At 39.1% G+C, this 22,281-nt stretch overlaps 1 protein-coding gene across 1 annotated transcript in view; it reads left to right on the top strand.

Annotated features, from left to right (window-relative positions):
• MACC1 (MET transcriptional regulator MACC1) overlaps positions 1-21,391 on the top strand; it is a 35,129-nt gene extending 13,738 nt beyond the window's left edge. The window contains exons 2-5 of the mRNA XM_020781304.3: positions 1,959-2,066; positions 3,792-5,851; positions 11,661-11,849; positions 16,077-21,391. Coding sequence (XP_020636963.3) covers positions 1,967-2,066; positions 3,792-5,851; positions 11,661-11,849; positions 16,077-16,289 — 2,562 coding nt within the window. The 5' untranslated portion in view covers positions 1,959-1,966 and the 3' untranslated portion in view covers positions 16,290-21,391. The remainder of the gene's footprint in view (positions 1-1,958; positions 2,067-3,791; positions 5,852-11,660; positions 11,850-16,076) is intronic.
• Positions 21,392-22,281: the final 890 nt, after the last annotated feature.

The following is a 22,281-nucleotide window of genomic DNA, read 5'->3' as shown; positions in this document are numbered from 1 at the left end:
TGGCAACGTTTCCTTTTATTCAGTAATATATATTTAACGTAGCAATATCAGCAGTGATGTTTTGGTCCACTCAATATTAATTGATTTTATGTTGTGTTGCATAGTTAGTTCATCCTATTGACTCATGCAGAATACTTTTGAGTGGACATTTTAAAAATTATTCTACTCTTGCCATTTCCAATATGAAGAAGATATAGAAGAGAAAACATTATAAAAATCCAAGAGGTGCTTGATTGAAAAAAGTCTGCTTCTCCTTTAAGTCTGATATATTTTTATTAGTATGACTAGAACTCTAGCAATAAAATTGAGCAATGCAGATGGGAATAGGGAACCAAGTCTCTCTCTCTCTGGCAGTCTCTGGAAGTCCTTTTGCTGATGGGTAAACTGTAAAACCAGCTTTGTATTGCTGGTTCTGCAAAAAATCATTGCAGCTATTTATTATTGTTTCTGCACTGCTGGTGAGCTGTGCAGATATTTCTCCACAGCTCATCATGGTCACAGAATCTTAGTTTGTCCATCATGAGCCAAGTAATAGAAGATACAGTAGATTTATACTAATAGGGGTATCTTCAGTGTGCTGCTGTACTCAAAAGACACCAACACAGACCATGGGCAATAAGAAACAAAGTACTCTTAAAAGTAGCAGCTTTTAGCTTTTGAAACATATGTAAATCTGCCTCTGAAACAGAGGTGTAACATCTTTTGTCTAAATGGAAATCAGATATTGGCCTCTAACAGATGTAAATTTTCAAGTTTTTGTTTGTAGCCCATAAGCAACTGTCCTGGTATGCTCAAACATCAACTGACCATAGAACAAATGGCATAATCACTCATTGTAGCTTGTATCTCTCTGTTCCATGCAATGCAAGACTATATTTTTCTATAGAAGTAAATATTATTAAGTTCAGTGGGATTTTACTCAGTGGAATTTTCTCAGGTGAATGCATGTAGGATTTGTAACCTTTTCCTGTAGTTCTCACTTCTGGGAGAGCTCCCTCTCTTAAACGTTCTAGAAACTTTCATGACCTAGCTTTTCTTCTTCTTTTTTTTAAAAAATGTTTCATTCATTTTCCATTGGGTAAGGGAAGATCATAGGGAAGGGGATTTGGATTAGGGTATTGGGATAAATAAAAAATACAGAATGTGATAGAGAACAGTATAAATATCATTATTACATTTGTCAATATGTTTCTTACTAAGCTTACTTCACACTAATTTTTTCTAAGCCTTTAAAATCTAAAATTATATCTTATATTTTCTTTCTCATAATTTTAACCCTTTCATATTATGGCTTTCTTCTTCTTTATAGTATACCTCTAGCAGCTAAATTGATTGGGATATTTTCTTTATCCGTGGCAACAAGTCATGTTTGTGCCTGTAAGGACTTATGGTCTAAATCAAATTGTTAGTCTCTTGTAGAGTAGGCTTATTGAGTCAGTGGAACTTACCAGACTATGTACTTACTAAGCACTGATTAATTCAGTGTGTCTACCCTAACTGGGGCTGTTGGGTTTAGGCCTGTGAGAACAGCCCTTGTGCTACCGTATCTGGCACCTTGTTTCATGACATGCCTCCCTCCATACATGGGTTGACTGTATACTCAATAAGCAATTACACAAAGCATGACTTAAGGACTGTGGGTGAGTTATTTGAGCACTGCATTAGCTTTAAGTCAGTGACTCCCTGTTGGGAAATTAATGGATCCCTTTTCAGGGAATCTAGTAAACCAAGCCTGGGAAACCTGTGGCCTTTCAGATGTTGTTGGACTCAGATTCTTATCAGCCTTAGCCAACATGGCCAATGGTGAGATAAGATAGGAGTACAACTCATCAACATTTTGGAGGTCAAGCTTTGCTCACATTTGCTCTACCTATTTATTTCCATACCACCCAGTGAATGACAGCTTTGTAATTCTAATTGTTTCTCAATGTGTAACCAATATATCTTAAATCTGCTAGGACAGAAAATGTCTGCTTCATGTCATATAAAAGATCTTTCATGGAGTAAATCAGAGGGATCTCTGGTTGACCTAGATGATGGAAAATCTGCAAGAAATGACTGGAAAGGTATGTTGTCACGAGCCTATATTTCCATGCAGAATTTTATTCATTGTTTATATTAATGTATATTAAAAGTATAATACTGTGGACAAGAGGTTTGTGAAGTTTGAAGCAAGTTTCATTTCTTTTACTAATTTGGATTTAGCATCTGTCTTCTGTTGACAGAAGGACTCAGCTTGTGGAAGTTATCTCAGCCTCAGCATCCATTCAGGAATCCCAAGTACCACTATTATCCCCTTTTGACATGTTCCATCGACACTCTGTGTATCATTTTCAAGGAACTGGTGGGAAGATCTGCTATGTCAGTCACACAACTATATCTGGATCTCACTGAGTATGTCTTGTGCAGATGACGTTCTATGTAAATAGTTGTGGTAGTAATAGTAGGCAGAAAAAATAAATAATAAAACAATAAGCTACAAGAACAGGGCATCTATTTTATGCATTTTACTGTTTTATCATCAAAATCAGGCATGTTCTTGATTCTTTAAAATATAAACAAATTAAATTTTCCAAAGGTCTTCAACAGAACAGAAAAGAAGTCATAAATATGTTTCTAAATTCTAAATATAGTAATAGAAGTAATAGAAGTAATAGAAATGTTGAAGTAATAGAAGTAATAGAAGATACAGTAGATTTATACTAACACGGGTATCTTCAGTGTGCTGCTGTACTCAAAAGGCACCAACACAGACCATGGGCAATAAGAAACAAGTATCTGGTTAGAGGTAAATCTGGGTTTAATGCAATTTGCTTCCAGGTGAAGAGATGTGGATTGCAATCCAATAGCTCAGTTCTATTTTGTAGCAAATCCCACTGTGTTCAAGGGGGGCTGAATCTCAGGAAAGTGCACATAGTTCTGTAGCCTTACCTTGCCTGAGTAACAGTATGCAGTTGCATCTCAAGGACATTAACATATTCTGCCCAAAATAAAACCTATACAAAAACAGTACTACCATAACTGAATTATTATTAGTCTAGGGCAGTGGTTCCTCACCTTGAGTCCCCAGATGTTCTTGGACTACAACTCCCAGAAATCCTGGCCAGCACAGCTAGTGGTGAAGGCTTCTGGGAGTTTTAGTCCAAGAATATCTGGGGACCCAAAGTGGTCTAGGGGAAAGAAGCATGTGAGGGGAAAGAGGAGAAGTATCCCAGGCCTGCTTGTCCTTGCTTATTTCTGTCCTCAAATGGAGAACAACTTTATGAAAAAGGAATTTCTTCTGTCTGTAGCCTAGGCAATTCAACATTATTTTTCTTCCCTCTCTTTTGGTGTTATGGAGAGCCTTAATGCTAATTTTTCCAGCTTTCTGGGGTGTGTGGTGATCTCTTAAGCACTAACGAGGCCCACCTCTTCAAAATGTTGCTCGTCATGTGAGGAGAACAGTGGAAGTGAGAGAAAGGCCTGAGTCAGCAAACTCCTCTTACTTGCAAATTTATTTTTCCTAGGTTGGTCACACTTGTTTAACTGTCTTTAAATGGTCATGGTCAGTTTCCAGCATGGAGCTGAAGCCATAGGCTTAAGAAAAGAGGATGTAACTGGGATGAAAATGTATGATTGAATGCATTACATTCAGTCCCTCGATAGATGCACATGTAAATACACTGTACAGGGTCTTTTCCTCCACATTATTCCTGGCAAACTGACATCAGAAATCATATTTGGGAATATGCATTATACAGTCAGAACATATGCATAGAAGGGATACTTATCACTATTTCTTTTTGAAACAGGTAACAAGGAATATAAAATGGATGAGAAGTCCCTCTGGTCTGCAGAATTTAAGCAAGTGGTCCCTGGTATGTTTAAGACAAACCCATTTTGGAATGAACTGTCAGCATCCAACCCATTTTTAGACGATGTTGCTCAGTTAAGCAGCAAAGAGAAAAGTAACAAGCGTGTATCTATCTTAAAAGAAGATCCCTATTTATTTTTTAGAGATTCAAATGACAGGGACTCTGCTGCTTCATCTGGAGATGAATTAAATATTGATTATCTTTTTCTTCATAAAGCATCAAGGATATCTTCAAAATCTAGGAGTGCTTCAGATCTTTTGGATATTGTATGTACCAAGACATTTGAGCCTTTTGAGCCGCCTAGTACAAGGCCAGTCAACCATATTCTACCTCCAGAGATTGAATCAATTCAGAATGATCGTGAAGCCTATAAGACAGCATGGTTAAATCAAAGGCAGCTAGCCCGATCTTTCTTGGATTTGAATGCAATAAATCAGAGTCCAGGATGGGCACAAACGCAGTCCATAGAGACACATATAGTGTGCAAAGTGAACCATGAAGGTGGCTCAGTACAGCTTCCAGATTCAGACATTGCTGTTCATTTCCCTGAAGGACATGTGCCTTTTGGAGAATTCCAAGAGGTTGGGTTACAGGCTATCCTTGACTCTCCATCATCACTGAACCATGAGTTTTCAACCACTGTGAGTCCCTTGATTAAACTTACATTAAGTAACCTCAATACCACAGAAGCCATTTTACTAGAAATGAAAATTGCTGCTGAAGTCAAGAAGGACCCTTTTAGCCAGGTAATGACTGAAATCACATGCCTGTGTGGTTCAAATAAGGAAGGGCCCTTTCAAAAAGTTCACAGCTGTTACCTCTATAAAGATACTATCCAGGTAAAGCTGACCGACTTAAGTCACCTCATGTACATTGTGATTGTAGCGCAAACAAATACAGTTAATTCTCCTGCAAGTGCTTGGGAATATATTCACAGAAAACTTTCAGTTGGAATTTATGGGCCCAAACACATCCACCCTTCATTCACTGTTGTTTTTGCCCTGTTTGGCCACACGTATGTTCCAGAGAAGCTTACAGTGTGTGACATTAAAAAGGGTGGAAAGAGTATGCCCCCAGTTGTTTTCCAGCTATGGGGGAAACACACGTTTGTACTTGAGAAGCCACAAGACTTAAATATTTTTGTGACCTCCTGCGACCCAGATTTTGAAGTGAAGGAAGAAGATCAAGGGAAAGAAATTAAGGAGGGAATGTTGAAAGAAGGTGGCCCAGTGATTCACCAGCACTTCCAATTTTCAGTCATCAGTACAAGAAAGATACATGTCTTTGTTTTCCGTGTTCAGGTCAAAGTCCCAAACAACAACTTGGTCTGCCAGTTCTATATTACAACTCCTCAACCAGCCCCAAAGCCATTAACTGGCATATTCAGTCAGCCAAACCAATTAGAAAAACACAAGGAGAGAAAATTGGCACCATTGTTGTCAGTGCCAGCCAGAAAATATCCCACATTTCAAGAGAGGGATTTACATGTTACCAACTATGGGGTGGCTTTGAAAACAGTGTTACGTCAAAGTAAAATTGATTATTTGCTTGAATACTTTAAAGGTGATACGATAGCACTTCTTGGTGAAGACAAGATCAAAGCCATTGGGCAGACTAAAGTAAAAGAGTGGTACGTAGGAGTACTCAGAAGAAAAGTCGGCCTTGTACACTGCAAAAATATCAAAATCATAACTAAAGACCAAGTAATGGATACTGAGGACAATACAATCTCAACCAATGGCCTTGTGGAACAAATTGCATTACCTTTTAAAAAACTGACTTATATCTATTCAGCAATCTTGTCCACAGTGTCAGAGGGCATTTACGACTGGAAAGCTTTGGCTGATGCCCTTCGGCTTTCAAATGTGTCACTGGATGGTCTGAGTGAGTTACAAGCTGAGGAGGAATCAGAAAAAGTAGCATATGTTGTCAAGAAACTCAAGGAAGTTTGCCACGCTAACAAGAATGCAAGACGTTTCCTGTATGTGCTTTCTGTTGTAAGTATTAATTGGTTGGGCTGCATTACTTCACATGAGGTTCAAATTGATAGTCATTATTTTAGAAAATCTGTCATGATCATGGCTCTTCTGTATTTCAATGCCAAAAACAGCTATTTTTAAAATGGGAAGCTTGCCTTGTTAACCATGCGAGTAGCAGCTGCAGTAGAATCTTTGAAGAAGGTTCTGACTCTGTATGTGATTCTCCTGTATTTATCTGCATCTGTATTTACAGAGTTGTTTAGATCATGAGCAAGTTGTTCCAATAGAAAGAGATGTAAAAATATTCAATATTTTTTAAATGATGTGCAAATTGGGGCAAAAAAAAAAAAAGATTCTGGCAAACATAATGACTGATAAATTTATATGTTCTTAGGTATCTTTTGCTCTGTACCTCCTCAAAGTCTTGAATGGAAGTAAATAGATATGGAGTACTTGCAAGATGACAGTGAATTCCCTTGGTCAGCATTAAGGACAATGCTGACTTTTGCTAGTACTGTTCCTGGCTAATGCTTACTAGCTGGACTCTCATTTTCTCACTCCGTGTGTACATACCATATACAGTGGTGCCTCGCATTACGACAATTCGTTCCAGCGAAATCGCTGTAGAACGAAAACGTCGTAATGCGAAAATAAAAAGCCCATTGAAACGCATTGAAACCCCTTCAATGTGTTCCAGTGGGCTGGAAACTCACCATCCAGCGAAGATCCTCCATAGGGCGGCCATTTTCGGTGCCTGTGCAGCGAGGATTCCATCCCAGAAAACAGCGGGGAGCCATTTTATTTACCCGGTGCCATTTTGAAACCGCTAATCAGCTGTCCAAAAATCGTTTTGCGAAGAATCGGTTCCCGAAGCAGGGAACCGATCATCGCAAAGCAAAACAAGCCTGTTCAGATCATCGTTTTCCAATCGCAAAAACATCGTGATGCAGGGCAATCGTAAAGCGGGGCACGACTGTATAAGACGCCCCATGTATAAGACGCCCCCCACTTTTCTAACCCAAAATTAAGAAACCAATATTTTAAACATAAAACAGAACACATACTTATTTAGTAATTAGGTAACATTTACATACCAGTACTGTCATATTATGCATCACACTTTATCTTTATTCAGCCTCTGGGTTCAAAACTCTTGGACATTACGAGCCCCTGTTGCACCTGAGCACTGCCAATGAGGTGTGTTGGAATTGGTTTGTTCGGCATCAGCTGATGTCAGTTACATAAGGCTCGTGATTGGAGGAAGCTAAGTCTCCTGACTGTAGGAAGCTAAGCCTTGTGATTTGAGGCAGCCTGTTTGCAGAGGCAAGGTATGGGCCATTTTGTTCTCTCCTCAGCTTCTTTCCGTATATAAGACAACCCTCGATTTTTAGTCAAAAGATTTTAGACAAAAGTATCATCTTATAAATGGAAAAATGTGTTAACTCTTCTCAATTCATTTTAAAGTTATCTCCACACTATGGGCTTCTCTCAGGCTTTTCTGCTTGGTTATTGTGTCTGAAAATGACTTTAACTCAATGTTTCTTCCCCAAATGTTACTCATAAGTGGGATTTTCTCTGAACTTTTAAGATTTCATTATCACTCCATAAGTATCTGCATTCCTGCAGTCCAGTAACATCACCAGCCAGCTTCTGTAGCTGTAGATTTCTTGTGCCTGTTGTTGTTGATATGCACATTCAAGTCACTTCTGACTTATGGCAGCCCGGTGAATGAGCAATCTCCAAAATGTCGTGTCCTCAATTAGAAGGGACTCAGCTCTTGTAAACTCAAGTCTGTGACTTCCTTTAAAGAGCTGATCAATCTATTTGGTCTTCCTCTTTTCCTGCTGCCTTCAACCTTTTCCAGCATTATTGTCTTTTCCAGAGAATTCTGCCTTCTCATGATGTGCCCAAAGTAGTACAGCCTCAGCTTCAGCATTTTGCCTCCAGAAGTAATTCAAGCTCGACTTGCTCTAGGACACCCCCCCTTCTTCTTCCTGGCAGTCCAGGGTATCCATTAAGTTGTCCTCCAGCACCATATTTCAAACAAATAATTTTTTTCTTGTCAACTTTCTATACTATCCAATTTTCATACTTATGCATGGTGATTAGAAATACACAATAGTGTGGATGATCTTGGTCTCTAGTGATATAGCCTTACCCTTGATGATCTTTTGAAATTCCTTCATTGCTGCCCTTCCAAGTTGCAGTCGTCTTCTGATTTTTTGGCTGCAGTCTCCCTTTTAGATTGGTGATTGAACCAATGTATACAAAATCTTTCATTATTTCACTGTCTTAATTCTTAACATCAAAGTTTTGTAGTTCTTCTGTAGTCATGATTTTTGTCTTCTTAATGTTTAACTACAGTGCTGCTTTGGAACTTCCTTCTTTTACTTTCACTAAAAGTCATTTCAAGTCATTGCTGCTTTCCACTAGTAAGATGGTGTCATCTATCCATCTTAAAATATTGGTGTTTCTTCCTCTTTTTTTTCACTCCTCTTTCTCCTAAATATAGACTGGCTTTCCATATGATGTGTTCTGCATACAGATTGATGAAATAAGGGGATAAAATGCATGCTATCTGACACCTTTGCCTATGGGAAACCATTCTGTCTCTCAATATTCTGTCCTAACAGTAGTTTCTTGTCCACAATGCAGATTATTCATCAGGACAATCAAATGCTGAGGCACACACCCATTTCTTCCAAAACAACCCATAGTTTCTCACACAGTCAAAGGCTTTGCTATAGTCTATAAAGCATAGACTAATCTTCTGAAAAAAAATTAGTGTGCTCCAGTAACCATTAGATATTTGCAATATGATGTCAAGTGCTTCTTCCTTTTTGGAATCCAGCTTGAATATCAGGCATGTCTTGTTCCATGTAAGGCAAAAGCCTTTGTTGCAATATCTTTAGCATCACTTTGTTTGCATGGGAAGTTAAAGCAATGTCCCTATAGGTACTGCACTCTTTGGCATATCCTTTGATGGGAACTAGAATGGACATTGAATGGTTCCAGTCTGTGGACCATTGTTTTGTTTTCTGCATTTGCTAGCATATTCTTTTTAGGATTTTAACATATTCAGCCTCTATGGCTTGAAATAGTTCTATTGGTATTGGTATTCCACCTATATATATATATATTCCACCTATATATATATATATATATATATATATATATAGATAGATAGATAGATAGATAGATAGATAGATAGATAGATAGATAGATAGATAGATAGATAGATAGATAGATAGATAGATAGATAGATAGATAGATAGATAGATAGATGATGCTGAAGCCAGGCTGAATTTACTGAATGTATGTGTGGAACACAGGATATTATGGAACGGTCCAAAATAATGAAATGCTTTTCTAATGACTGAAATGGAAGCAAAGAGGACAAAAGTGCCTCAGGGTTATAAATTTAGACCATAAACCTCAGCAACCTTTTCTTGTTTTTTTGTGTTGCACAACTCATTAGCGAGTTACCCAAAGGACAAAAAATTGCCTAACAATGGTTTTTGTCATTCATTATCACCTAAGAGCTTCTCATTAATTCTTCGCAGTTCTAACTCAAAACCTGGTCTTGCAGGTAAAAGTTGTATCTCTCATTCTGAGCTTCCCTTTCTCTAGAGCTTTATATTTGGCCTCATTATTCAGGTGCCTTTCTTGGTAAAGCTCCTTTTAAAAAAATCTACTTTTTTCTGATGGACGAAAAAAAAAAAAACCCACCAAATTTGAAAGCAAAGACTGAAAGACTTTAAAAGCGTGAATGCATAATTAATGAATATCACTGTCTGTGATCCGTAACTGCAGCTATGTGTAACACCTCTGCACTGTATGCTGGGGTGGTTGGAGGACCTGTCGGGAGGTCACACGAGGCTGAGCTAGACATTCTGAGAAGCTGTCTGATTTTAGGTCCAGCATGTGCATTGTTATGCAAACGACTCTTTGACATTTGTTTTGCATCAACCCATGATTTCTCCTAGAGTGTTCTGCTGGTTCAAGAATCCTATATTTCTGTGGTAGGTATCACATTTTTAAAGTTATGTATTTCTGCCCTGGTGATGGATATTCCATTGAATCGACTGGCGTTCTCATACCCCTTCAGTTGGGTTACATTATTCCCAGGTGAGAGAGTCCTGTGATAATGCTGTATTCCAGCCCCTGGTCCCAGTTGGTATAGCCAGTGATCAGGAATGATGGGCTTTATAATCCAAGATCATCTGGAGGGCTACATATTCCCCACCCTCATCTATAAGAGCTACAGAGAGACAAAATTGAATGAGGCTGTACTGGTGTATTTGACTGATAATCTTAACAAGGGAAAACAACTTGTGACAGTGACAAGGTAGACAAAAGCAATGGACAACACAAATGTAGAACACTCTTTTTATTTTTGGAACAGTATCTCGTGTTGGCATCATGGCAGTGAAGCTGGAAAACTTCCTTAGTTTTGACGCTTTTTCAGTTCTGGCTTTTTGATGAGAGATAACAGAAACAAACTCAAAACAACAAAAGCTTGGGGGAGATTGTATTTTCTAAATAGGGATTTTTCATTTTGTCTTCACTTGGTGTGCTTCTTAACAATACTTTTATGTTAATGTTGTTTGTACTGGGAGTGTTATGTATTCTGTGAGTGGCCTTGCTTATTCCTTATTCATGGAGGTCAGGCATGAGATTCAGAAATGGTATTTTTGCCCTACAGTACAAAAGAGAGACATGGGTTTGTTTTCACTGAATTAAATATAAAGGAGAATCAGGGTTTATGCTTGCACAGGGATCCTACACATAAGCAGGAACCTCTCTTCTAGAAACATGTCACTTTCCAAGTGGAAAATGATGCAAAGGGGAGAACAGAGAGGGACTAAGCACTTCTCTGCTCCTGCGTTGTAAAGATCCAACTCGGTAACTCCTGAAGAGGACTGGAGTTTGTGAACTACACTTCCCCCCCCCCCCCCCGAATTGCACAGATTTGAGCAGCAAGATGTTGGTTATACAGTACACAGTTTTGCCAGCTGAGGAGGGTGTTGGGCATGCCAGTAGGCTGATGCAGATTACGAGAGATGATTGTGGCGTGCTGCTCCATGGGTGGTGGGGAGGAGAAATTGTGCCTCTGTTTCCCTCCCCTGATAGCATATTTTCCTGTCCTTTAGCTGCCTGCCCTTCTCCCTCTCTCCTGTCTCAACTGTTTATGCTTTGTAGTTAAGTTTGGGGGGACTTGAGAGTTATACATGGATTTTGAACTTCATGGAGGTCTTGTACCCCTAAAACCAATGTGCTTTTTCAAGTGTCTGGTTGTTATGAATATGAGAATTCTCATAGAGAATGGATGAATATGGCTTTTCTAACGATTCATGCTGCTCTTAATAAAACTGATATAAATTCTTCATTTCTCAACAATACTTTGTGACTTTGAGTATATTGTCTGTGATTCGTCACCTTGAATACCTTAAGGTTAAATCTGTTTATCTCTTCACCTTATTTAACTAATATTTGCTTCCTTATAACCCACTTGTACATTCATTCATTTATTCATTCATGTTGTGGGTAGGTATCCAGCAATTGTATATATTTTCTTTCATATTTTTTAAATAGCAGTAAAATATTGCTAATATAATACAGACATTTAGCTTGTTGAAGCCCTGATGGATTGGTGCCTAAAATAATTGTTTCTGAAAGCTGTTTAGTAGTACAAGGCACCAGGAAGTTGTTTGCTAGATAACTTACAGAAACAAAGAATGTTTCATGCCTACTAATCTTCTAAATTGTTACCTAGCACATAGTAATTATTTTGTTGGGAACATCATGATCAAACTTGTGGTTGCAGGCACTTCTCAAGATGGATTGCCAAGGATTACTAGCCCGCATTACTCAAGATGCTGTCATTTTCACATCAGCTGTAAAGCTTGGGAAAGGCTGGAGAGAAGTGGCAGAAAAATTAGCCCGACTCACAAAGCAACAGATCGAAGCTTATGAATCCCCACACTGGGGAAGAAACGGTGATGTTCCTCCAGAGGTGAGGTTTCGTGATCTTACACTGTTGTTGCAATACAATTTTAGGCTGGAAACTGGCAATAGCTTTAAGAGGGATTTGAAAGAAGGAATCCTGTTGCGTGCTGAGTATATAACGTTTCTTTGCTCCAAATGTTGCTTTAATTCAAACAGGTTGTGCAGGTTTTTGAAAAATGACCAAAACCAGTCAAGGGTGTTTATCTGAGACTTTCAAAATGTCTTTCTTTAGCCTTACACATCTGTAAAACTGGCTAGTTTTCTTTCCTCTTGTTATATTTCCAGATTTTCATTTCTCCTTGTTCACTGTACGCAACTGCAACTCTAGATCTCCTGTAACAGAGGATTCTGAGTATCTTACCGAACAATAAACCTGCAATGGCATAGCATGAAGCCATGGCAGTTAAACTGGGATCAAACTGCTATAACTGAGTAGAAACTGCAGATGCAGTCTTAGAATTCTGTGCTACTGAGCACTACTAATATATGTCAGGGGAGTGCTTTATTGCTTCTTAGCAGAGAATTCTAACTACAATTTCAAACTACAAATCCAAGGATGTCACCAGTGAGGGCTATAACAGTTAAAGTGGTATCAAGCTGCTGTAACTATGTAATCCTGATACACAAAGAGAGGTCTATGTTGTGTGTGTTACATGTTTCATAGCAATTTTTTTTTCTGGCTCCTTTTTCATGTTGAGTATAAGCCATCTTGAAGATATTATAGTCTTGAAGGTGTAGGGTATATTTTCAGTATGAGAACAACGACAATCTTAAATGTTTTTTTGCAGTACTGGAGTCTACAAAAGGGATTTGTTGTAAAAACTGATTTTCGCAGTGCTTTGACCAAAGAAAAAGCTAATCATTATGTTGTTCCATTCAGTGGCTTAGAGTGCCCTGTAGCTGCTCAGATTTATTGATGCAGTTCTCTGAGGTGTCACGAGGCTGCCATGTAAATATTGACAAAAATTACTTTAAAATAAGACAGATTTCAAACCCTGCAGGAAAATTAGAATTTAGGAGAAACCTTGCATTCTGCACAAAGTATAATTTGTCACAAAAGGAATTAGAATGCATAATAGTCTCTTATTTTGATGATGGTGGCATTTTTATTCAGAGTCATTTGTCTTAGAACCCCTGTATCACTGGCCACAATGATATTAAATTCTCACTGTGAAACATTAAATGAATTATTTGCAACCTCCCAAAAGCTACCTTTTGTTCCTCAGCATAAAAAACGTATCATCCAGGACTCTGGTGATGGTACAATGTGTTTCCCTCCATCATAACCCTGCTAGAGGAATCGTGCAGCAAAGACAGTCTAGAATGGGCAGTTCATCAACCTGACTCAGGAAAGATCCTGGACCGTTGGAGGCAGAGAAAGCAGAATCCTCAGGAGAGTGTCTTAGTGCTCAACCTAGACCCTTGGGAGTCCAGGAGGTTGAACCCTCAAATGGAGGTAGTTCTGTGTCTGAGGTGGAGGTGGTGGCAAGATGAACTCTCATTGAAGGAGAGCACCACAGGATGAAGCTGCAAGTCTGACTAGAAGCCCTCCTTGGATGCAGCAAAGACTTCTCTAGGTCTTTCCTTCCTTCTGTCCTGACACTTATTGTTGACTCCTTGGCTGTATATGTCATGAAGGACTGGCTGGACAACACTTCTTAAATTCTCCGTTTCTTTGCTGTGACTACTAGACTGGCTTGACCATGGATGATTGTTCCTGGACTTTGGCTTTGTGTCTCCTGCACCTATCTTACCTTGTAGGACTGCTTTGCTGCTGCTATATCTCTGCCTTCCTTCCTTGGTTGTGATTCTGGACTCTTTTGGCCTATTGCTATATGTGCATCAGACCTAGCCCTTGGGACCAGACTGTTTGGGAGCAGGATAGTCCACTTTGTTTCATATTTAGAATTCAACCCTTTCTAGCTGAGATTCAGGGTTTCTTGTTTCCTTCACTTCTCATGGTCACCTATGATTATAAGCGGGAAATGTCTTGATGGCATACTACTACAACAGCAGCAGCACCCACTCAGTCTCATGGCAGTTTTGTTGGAAGAGCCCCGTCCATCCCATTTTGGCAGATTTTCCTAATCTCTTGCACTGGAAATGAGGATCTGTTGCACCAGAGATGAGAATCATGCAGCCCTCCCAAGCTCTCTTCTGTTTCCCTCAGAGCCCTCCATAACACCATTAAAATAAAAGAAAATAGGAGAATTGCCCTTCTAGTGGGTAACTTTTCAGGCACTTCAGCTTCCATTGAGAAGAGCTGGCACAGCCAACCTTAGGATCCTAGGACCAGAGAAATAGCATTGAACTTTAAAGATGTCCTTAGTGGCTTCTTCCTTTTCTTATGCTGGAGCCTTGGGGTATAGACGTAGGGCTGTAAGGGCAGCTTCTTTTGTACACTAATGGCAATTTGTCTCGATTCTATGTAGAAGAATGTGGTCTTGGGGAAAGGATAAAGAGCCCGGTTTCTGCTGTACCATGAGCTGCTGAATGTTCAAGCTAGCCTTTGAAAACCATGTTTGCTTATCCCATCCCTATTGGGCTACCTTTTTTTTTTTTTGTGGCCATTTTGCTGCTTCTAGCTCCATTAAGTCCAGTAGCGGTAAGACTGGTCTCGTTTCCTCTTACTCAAGTCCTATTTGGAAATTCAATGAGAAGGCACAAGCACAGTTTGACTTTCACCATGTAGGCTGAGTTTGCAAAAGTGACATCCAGGAAGCCATCTTTATTGCAAACCAAGCTTAACTGGGCACATTTGATCCAGGAAGCTCAAGAGCAGCAGGTTCAAGGTCACTGCTTTACACCAGCTGTCTGAATTTTACGTTACCGTCATGGATTGTGGTGGCATTCCATCTTTGTGCTGTCGTTGCTAATCTTGCTTTCCACCTGTGGTTTTTAAGATGAACTTTAAATGTGTTGTGATTGATTTCTTTTAAAAATAGAAGCCACAGGCACAGCCTTTTTTTAGAACAGTTTCTTGAAACAATGTATTGTTGGCTCCTTTGCTGTTCACATCACTCTTCTAGGTACAGTCTTGAAAATGAATGCACACGGAAATGTTCATATGGTGAAATATTTTATTTTTTATTTTCATTTCCAAATTCAGCCTGTTTTCATTGTGCTATTCTTATAATTTTCCTTCGCCGGCTGATGCCCCCACTAACACTGCTGCTGTTGCAGCTTCAAAAAGGAAGAAACTTGAATTGGTCATTTTGTCTGCCCCCCCCCGCCCAATTTCCAAAAGTTTTTTCATTGCCATTCTGCACCTGTCTGTCAGGATCACTACAAATTCTGGAGGATAGATACCAGATTTTGAAGCTGTGTTCTGTCCCCTGATCAAGATAGTTTCTAGGTTATCCACACTTTAGCCCTAGTCAGGCGGTGTGTCTGAATACATGTAGGACTAAAAGAGTGGTGGGTCCAAGGACCTAAGTCCAGCCCCATATCCCCACTCCACCTGGAAGGAGCCCAGATAGAGATGGGGGTATTCATATTTGTATACCCCTCCATGGGTGGACATAACGAGGGTCCAGCCCCCGAAGCCGGACCACCCACTCACCGTCTGCTGCTGCTGCGGGCTCTGTGCTCCCTTCCTATCACTCTGGAGCTCATGGTCGATTAGCCACTCCTGGCAGAAATCTGTGCCATCTGTCTGTGTTCAGTGCTGCAGGAAGATAGCTCCAGATTCCCTCAGGTGATCCCCATGCTGCACATATGGTGTAACCTATAATCTCATATAGTGTGGTGCTTGTTTGCTTGCTTGCTTGCTTGTTTGTTCTACTAGCAAGTTGCTCTTTATATTATTTCATCAAAAGATCCTGTTTTATGATACTTATAAGTGACCTCTGCTTTCATCTCTACCTGCCTGTTACATATCTTGTATTCCATCTATGAAGGTGTATGATCCTTTTGAGAGAAGTTCTCTAAAATGCATTTTTCAGATAGAGAACTGACCTTTTAAATTAGGACACTGACCATCCTACTAGGAACAAATTTCCAGACCCTAAGAACTAATTCTGTATTGTGTAAAACAAAGATTACTTGTGGAGTGGATGACCAGATGCAAAAACTAAACTGTAGAGTAGACTCTTGTGAATGGAGCCCATTTTAGAGAAGAAATGCAGATAAGATATGAAATCTGTAAATATTATGGCATTTCCAAAATTTTGTAGATGCTGCTGGGATTCCTGTGAATCTTAATATTTCTTATCTAATATATATTCAACTGCAGATGATGTGGAAACCAGCATATGATTTTCTGTACACCTGGGGAGCTCACTATGGTGACAGCTACAGAGATATGTTGCAAGATCTACAATCTGCATTGGACAAAATGAAAAACCCTGTGACCAAACAATGGCGAGAACTGACCGGTGCTCTGATTTTAGTCAACTGCATGGAGGTTCTCCGGGCAAATGCTTTCTCCAAGGTGGATAAAGAATAAAAGTTGTTTTCTAATATAGAAAGCTGCCTTATAAGTCGTACGCTGGAAGGGCAAAGAAATTAAGGACTTAGTGTTCCTTTGAAAAGTATGTGTGTTACAGACTGCTTTCATAAGCTTAATTTTTTTTATTAAAAAAGTCATTTATTTTTTGAGCACCGCTGGTTTTACCTTGCTTTTACTCCTGCCTCTGTACCTGGCACAGCATGTTTCTATTGCTGTCTTTACTGAAGCACCCTTGTGACAGACTATAGAATAATGTTTTGGAAGTGTAGCTCTCATGAAATAAGAGATGACCAGCAAAAATACACTACGGTTCCATATAACTGGTAGTATTGTTCTTGAGAAAGTCAATTAAATCAAGACATTTATCATGGGTATATATAGCTGCTGTAAGAAAACCAGGGATGCCATTTCACTGTGTATTACGTAATGATGTGCTTGAGGAGGGTTAAATGGGTATTTGGAGCCCTGTGTCAAATAACTTTGTTACTGGTCCATGTTTCTTCCTGAAATATGGTACAGTCCTTGGCAACAAAGGGATGCAGAGTCCACAATGGCAGAATCATAAATAATCCTCCCCAATGTCTGTGGACATTGTTACTTTCATGTGTTTACTCTCTGGCTGTGGAACAACCAGCTCCTTCTGTATATATAGCCACGTATGGTTATATTTTTCCTTCCTGGTCACATTGTGGCATCTTCTCCCTCACTCCCAGCATAGGGTTATGGGCTCATCTATTATTCCCAGTTTACTGGAGTTCCATCTCCATTTACTTTTGCCAGTTTTGCTCTCTGTAGAGCTAGAACACAGATCTAGAATTGCTTTTCTGAGACTCTGGCAGCATACTCTTTGGCCCAGTTTTATTCTTCATGGTTGTGCTGATCCAAGTGGTAAGCAGACTACATGGAGAGAGGTGCAGAATTGTTTTTCTGGAACTGTGAGGAAAGCTGCCAAGTGAGATGGGAACTGCCGTACAACAGCTTATACAATTATAGCTTCTGAAGGCTAAATGCTTGCAATTTGGCCAAAGCAGATTTTTTATTTCCATTTGATTCCCTTTCAGTAGCAACCAAAAACACATTGTTTGCTGCAAGGGCTGGCATTTTGATACCACTAGATACTTCCAAAGGTATATATTATTCTTACACCGCTATAAGTGCAGAAATGTCCTGTGTAGTTGCCATTTACACAGTTCTTTTTTTTACTTGCTCTGTGTTGTGCTATACATGTTGGAGTAATCAAACACAGACAGATTTTAAGGGAGTCAATAGAAGTTTTTGGATCACTGGTTATTAGATTTGCCACTACATTTTCTGTGGTTCATGTTTCAGGAGACAAGGCAGGTCAGCCTTTCCCAACCCTAGTGGAGGCTAGATATGTTTGTCTACATATTCAGCCATCCTTAGTCAACACTGTCAATTGCCATGGAGATTGGAAGATTATGGGAGACTGTGATAGAGCATTGAGGTTTTCCCACAAGTACTTCTTGACTCAGAGCTCAATCACATGTGACAAAATAATTGTTTTATTTTCACCCCTCTTTGGAATCAATGCATTTTAAAATGTATTCATCTCGTGTTTATATGTCGATAGGTACGTTCATGTTGTTGTGAAAAGAATCATTTCATTCCCAGCTATTTGAACCATTTTGGCAGACTACATTGGACAGGTATTTTTAATAGATTCTTTTACTATGGTGATGGTGGGGCAATGCAGGCCACACCCACCCTTTAATTTAAAAAAACCTTATTGATATATTGATGAATACCAACACCTCTTTCTTTTCCCCACTCAAATAATCCCAAGCAGGGAATGGCCCTTTCTTGACTCATGCCCTCTTTCCTACTTGCAAGGGAAGAGGGTCATGCTTTCTCCTTTTGAGCAATGTATTCCTGTGTTGTTGTTGTTGTTGTTGTTGTTGTTGTTGTTGTTGTTGTTGTTGTTGTTGTTGTTGTTGTTGTTGTTGTGGCTGCTGTTGCTACAACAAACAATTTTCAGACACACCTGTAATTTTTTAAAAAGTGCACAAGTGCAGCAGCCATGAAGTGCCGAAAATGCCCCAAAACCTAACCCCTTCAAAAAGGAAATAAATCAACAGCTGTATCCTGATATACAGAATTGAAATGAATTCCATCAATACGTGATCAGTACATTTTAAAACAACTTTGCCAGTGAGGAGGAAATAAACTGATTGGTGAAACAAATGAATCAATGTTAGCTGTGAACGGAAAAAATTGAAATTATCTAAATAATGGCACAATTGGTATAATTGGGGTTCTTTTGGCACGTGTGATCGAGCCCACAATTTGTTTAAGGTAAACCACCGAGAGTGGGCTTGGCAGCCAAATGGATGGTATAAAAAAATCAAATAAATAACTAATTAAAATAAACTGATTTAAGTCTACCTGATTTGCTTACACAACTTAGTATTTGTCTATAGTTGTTATGTGCCATCAACTCGCAGCCAATCTACAGCTATCATAAGGTGTGTGAGACATTTAAGGAGTGGTTCTACCATCCTGAACCACCCACCCATGAGTCTCCATGGCCAAGGAGGATTCAGAGTCAGGTCTCCTGAGTCCTAGTCTGTCATTCTACCCACTACACAACACTACCTCACATTTTTGTGTTAACTGAACGAATGTATACTGCCGTATATGCACCGGGAAGTAAAATTTACTCACTGATGTTTCTGGCCAGACAAATATCAGATTGTCAAATGCTGATTTGTTTTGGATTTAATAGTCAAAGGTAGAATTTAGCAAAGGTAAATCATTGCAAAGGATCGGTGCAAAGACAGAATAATCACAAAAGTGCGTCAACAGGGTCACTTTCTGTCGGGTTCCTTATTCTTATCCAACAAGTTTAATGCCATTAGGGAATAACCTGAATTGCCTGTTTTTTTATTGACTTCTCTAAAGAGAGAGTCTGGAGAGAATTAAATAGACTCTAAATTCAACTGCTTTGTGCTTTGACAGTCTCATCATGTTCTCATCAGAAATCTCAGTAGTGGGAAGGAGTCTTGCTAAAAATGTGTCACTCATAAGGTTTAACGGTTGTATTTAAAGTAAGATCTCATTTTGGGGAAGACACTCCCTGTTTCTAAACTCAAATTCATGCATAAGAATATGAGGCCAAACAGTCCGGACTAAGAATAAGCATTTTGGTTGCCTATTTCATCCAGGAATGTCTACTTCCTGTTCCTGCATTTGATGCTAAGATTGTGGCTTGCTTAAGCCAGGTTCCCATTGTATCTGACCACGATTGCTCATGATGGCTTTACATCATAGTATGCAAGCATTAAACACCATTTCCCTGATTCAGATATAACTATGGATTAAGCAATTTTGCCCATGCCTAAGCCAAGAACAGGAAGAGAAGGGTAACCCCCAACCCCAAATTCTATGGTTTTTTGGCCCAAGAGTGTTAGAACTAAACAAGGATGTTGTTGTTGTTGTTTAGTCGTTTAGCCGTGTCCAACTCATTGTGACCCCATGGACCAGTCTTCCACTGCCTCCTGGAGTTCTGTCAAATTCATGTTGGTTGCTTCGCAGACACTGTCCAACCATCTCATCCTCTGTTGTCCCCTTCTCCTCTTGCCCTCACACTTTCCCAACATCAGGGTCTTTTCCAGGGTGTTTTCTCTTCTCATGAGATGGCCAAAGTACTGGAGCCTCAGCTTCAGGATCTGTCCTTCCAGTGAGCACTCAGGGTTGATTTCCTTTAGAATGGATAGGTTTGTTCTCCTTGCAGTCCAGGGGACTTTCAAGAGCAAGGATGTAGGAGTGTACAATTCAGCCACTGAGGAAACTGCATTTCATATAATTATTGACTGTGTAATTAATAAAACCTATTATGAAATTCCCAGCATCAAATGTGTAGGTATGGCTATGGGGGCGTTTTACATTGTCTTTCTCAGTTACCAACAGCTGTGAAAATATATAGCTACATTTTATAATTGGACATATTCTTACAAAGGAGAGAAGTCATAGAAATGGAACCATCTGTGGAGAAGATATGAAGAAAAGTATCTTAGGCTGACATTTGTAAAAGTCCTTCTGTTACAAAAAATTTAAGAAGATAAAATCTCAGGACCTTCTTCCAGAACCCACATTGCAGAATAGGAGGCGGAATCTGGAATAAAATAAAACAGGAATGACACCAGGTCCATGCTTCTCTCTACATATTGACTCTAAAGTAAGTCTTACTAGGACCAGTGGGGTTTACTCAGGAAATCGTTCATAGAAATCCAGTAGTATAATTTAGGTAGGGTTGATGACATCAGCCACATTGTTCTTCTGGAAATTAAAAATTTCAGATTCCCTCCCAAAGGTCCTAGTGCTCCAATGGGATTTTCTTTCACTGTTGAGAGCCATGGGATTGTTGGAAGTATTTAATTTCCAAAAATCGCTGCTGATGAGGTGTCTTTACCACAAAGGCAATTCGGAGAAATTAAGGACCCCCCTCCTGTCCCACAGTTCCAGTGGCTCTCCCATGATGAAAGAGATCCCAAGGGTGCGTTTGAGAGCAGCATATGGAATTTTTAAGATGATCACCAAAACTTCCTTGTCTCATTTCTAACTAATTGCTTTTCAGTTACTTTAAATACTGTGTTTGTGTGTGGGGGTGTGGGGGTGTATTTAAAAAATACACTTAAAACTACAAAAATTGCCCTACATCAAATGTTTTAGAATGTAAGGTAAGTATTAATAAATATATGCAAAAAAGTAACAATATTATTGTTAGATTATATTGCTTTTAAAAATTAAAAAATCTTGATTACATCATTATTCCAAAAGTAATGCATTATAGTTAATAATACTGCTACTTGTAACATGTTACTTTTATGGTCTGTTTCCCATCCATCATCCTAAAAGGAGGTGTATTTCAATTTCAGTAAATACAAGCTTATTCAGTGTACCAGAAACTTTGAAAAATAGCTTATTATGCATCATATTGCTTTGCTTAACCAAAATGTTACTGGTTGAGGAATTCTGTGATTATTTATATAAATGATGAGGAAAACTAATATATTTTTTCTGAACAAAAATGTGTGGCTGTTTCAAGAATGCGGTCAAATAAAGAATTCTGTCAAAGTGTACATGCTGTACTTTACACAGCGAATGCCATTCATATACAGTATATGTACGTTACATATATTTGTATAAGTCCTGGGCAGTGTGTGTGTAATATAAAAGAAATTATCCTACTTATCTTATAGCAATGGCCTCCACACCATGACCTATATAATATAATATATTTAATATACAGTATTATATTTAGTGAACCTTGCAGATTGGACCTTATATACATGTTTCCTGTCAACGTAGAGAACAAAACTGTCAAAACTTCATGTTTATTATTAAACAGTTTGTTCCAACTGGCAAATGTACCACCAGTGAGAGCTTAAGCAAGCAGAAGCATGTTAAATCCATCGTCAATGTTTTGTTTCTATTTAAGAGATTCCAGTCACAGTATCTTAAATTCTTGGCAGGTTTTGCAAGTTCAAAGGCAACTTCTGTTGGAACCAGGAGACTGAGTTAACATCTATAAAGCCAGCTTACATCTCATATTACTTTTATTTTCAGAGTACAGATTTTGAAACTGGCATTGTTTCTTTTTCTGATATCTTGGTTATGATTTTAAAATACATTTATATGTTTCACTACATAGATTTGGGAATTGGTACATATTGTTCCCACAACTGTCAAAATCTCAGAGTAGTTGTCATCACAGCTGTGCTTTTCTACATGCCTGCAGCTTCTCCAGATCAAGCATTCTCAATGGGGGGGCATATGGCCCCATGAATGGCCCTGGCATATTTAAAGGGGGGCACAGACTGGAAACAATTCTTCACATACTACCTTATAAGCAGAGGTGGGATTCAGCAGGTTCGCACCTATTCTATAGAACCGATTCCTAAATGTACTATTGGTTCTTAGAACCGTTTGCTGGCCTGAGATGAATGAAGGAGGAGGGGCCAGGTGACCA

Source organism: Pogona vitticeps, chromosome 6 (assembly GCF_051106095.1).
Source record: "Pogona vitticeps strain Pit_001003342236 chromosome 6, PviZW2.1, whole genome shotgun sequence".
Classification (NCBI taxonomy): domain Eukaryota; kingdom Metazoa; phylum Chordata; class Lepidosauria; order Squamata; family Agamidae; genus Pogona; species Pogona vitticeps.
The sequence above is the reverse complement of the archived record's forward strand: the minus strand, read 5'-3'. Positions and strand labels throughout refer to the sequence as shown.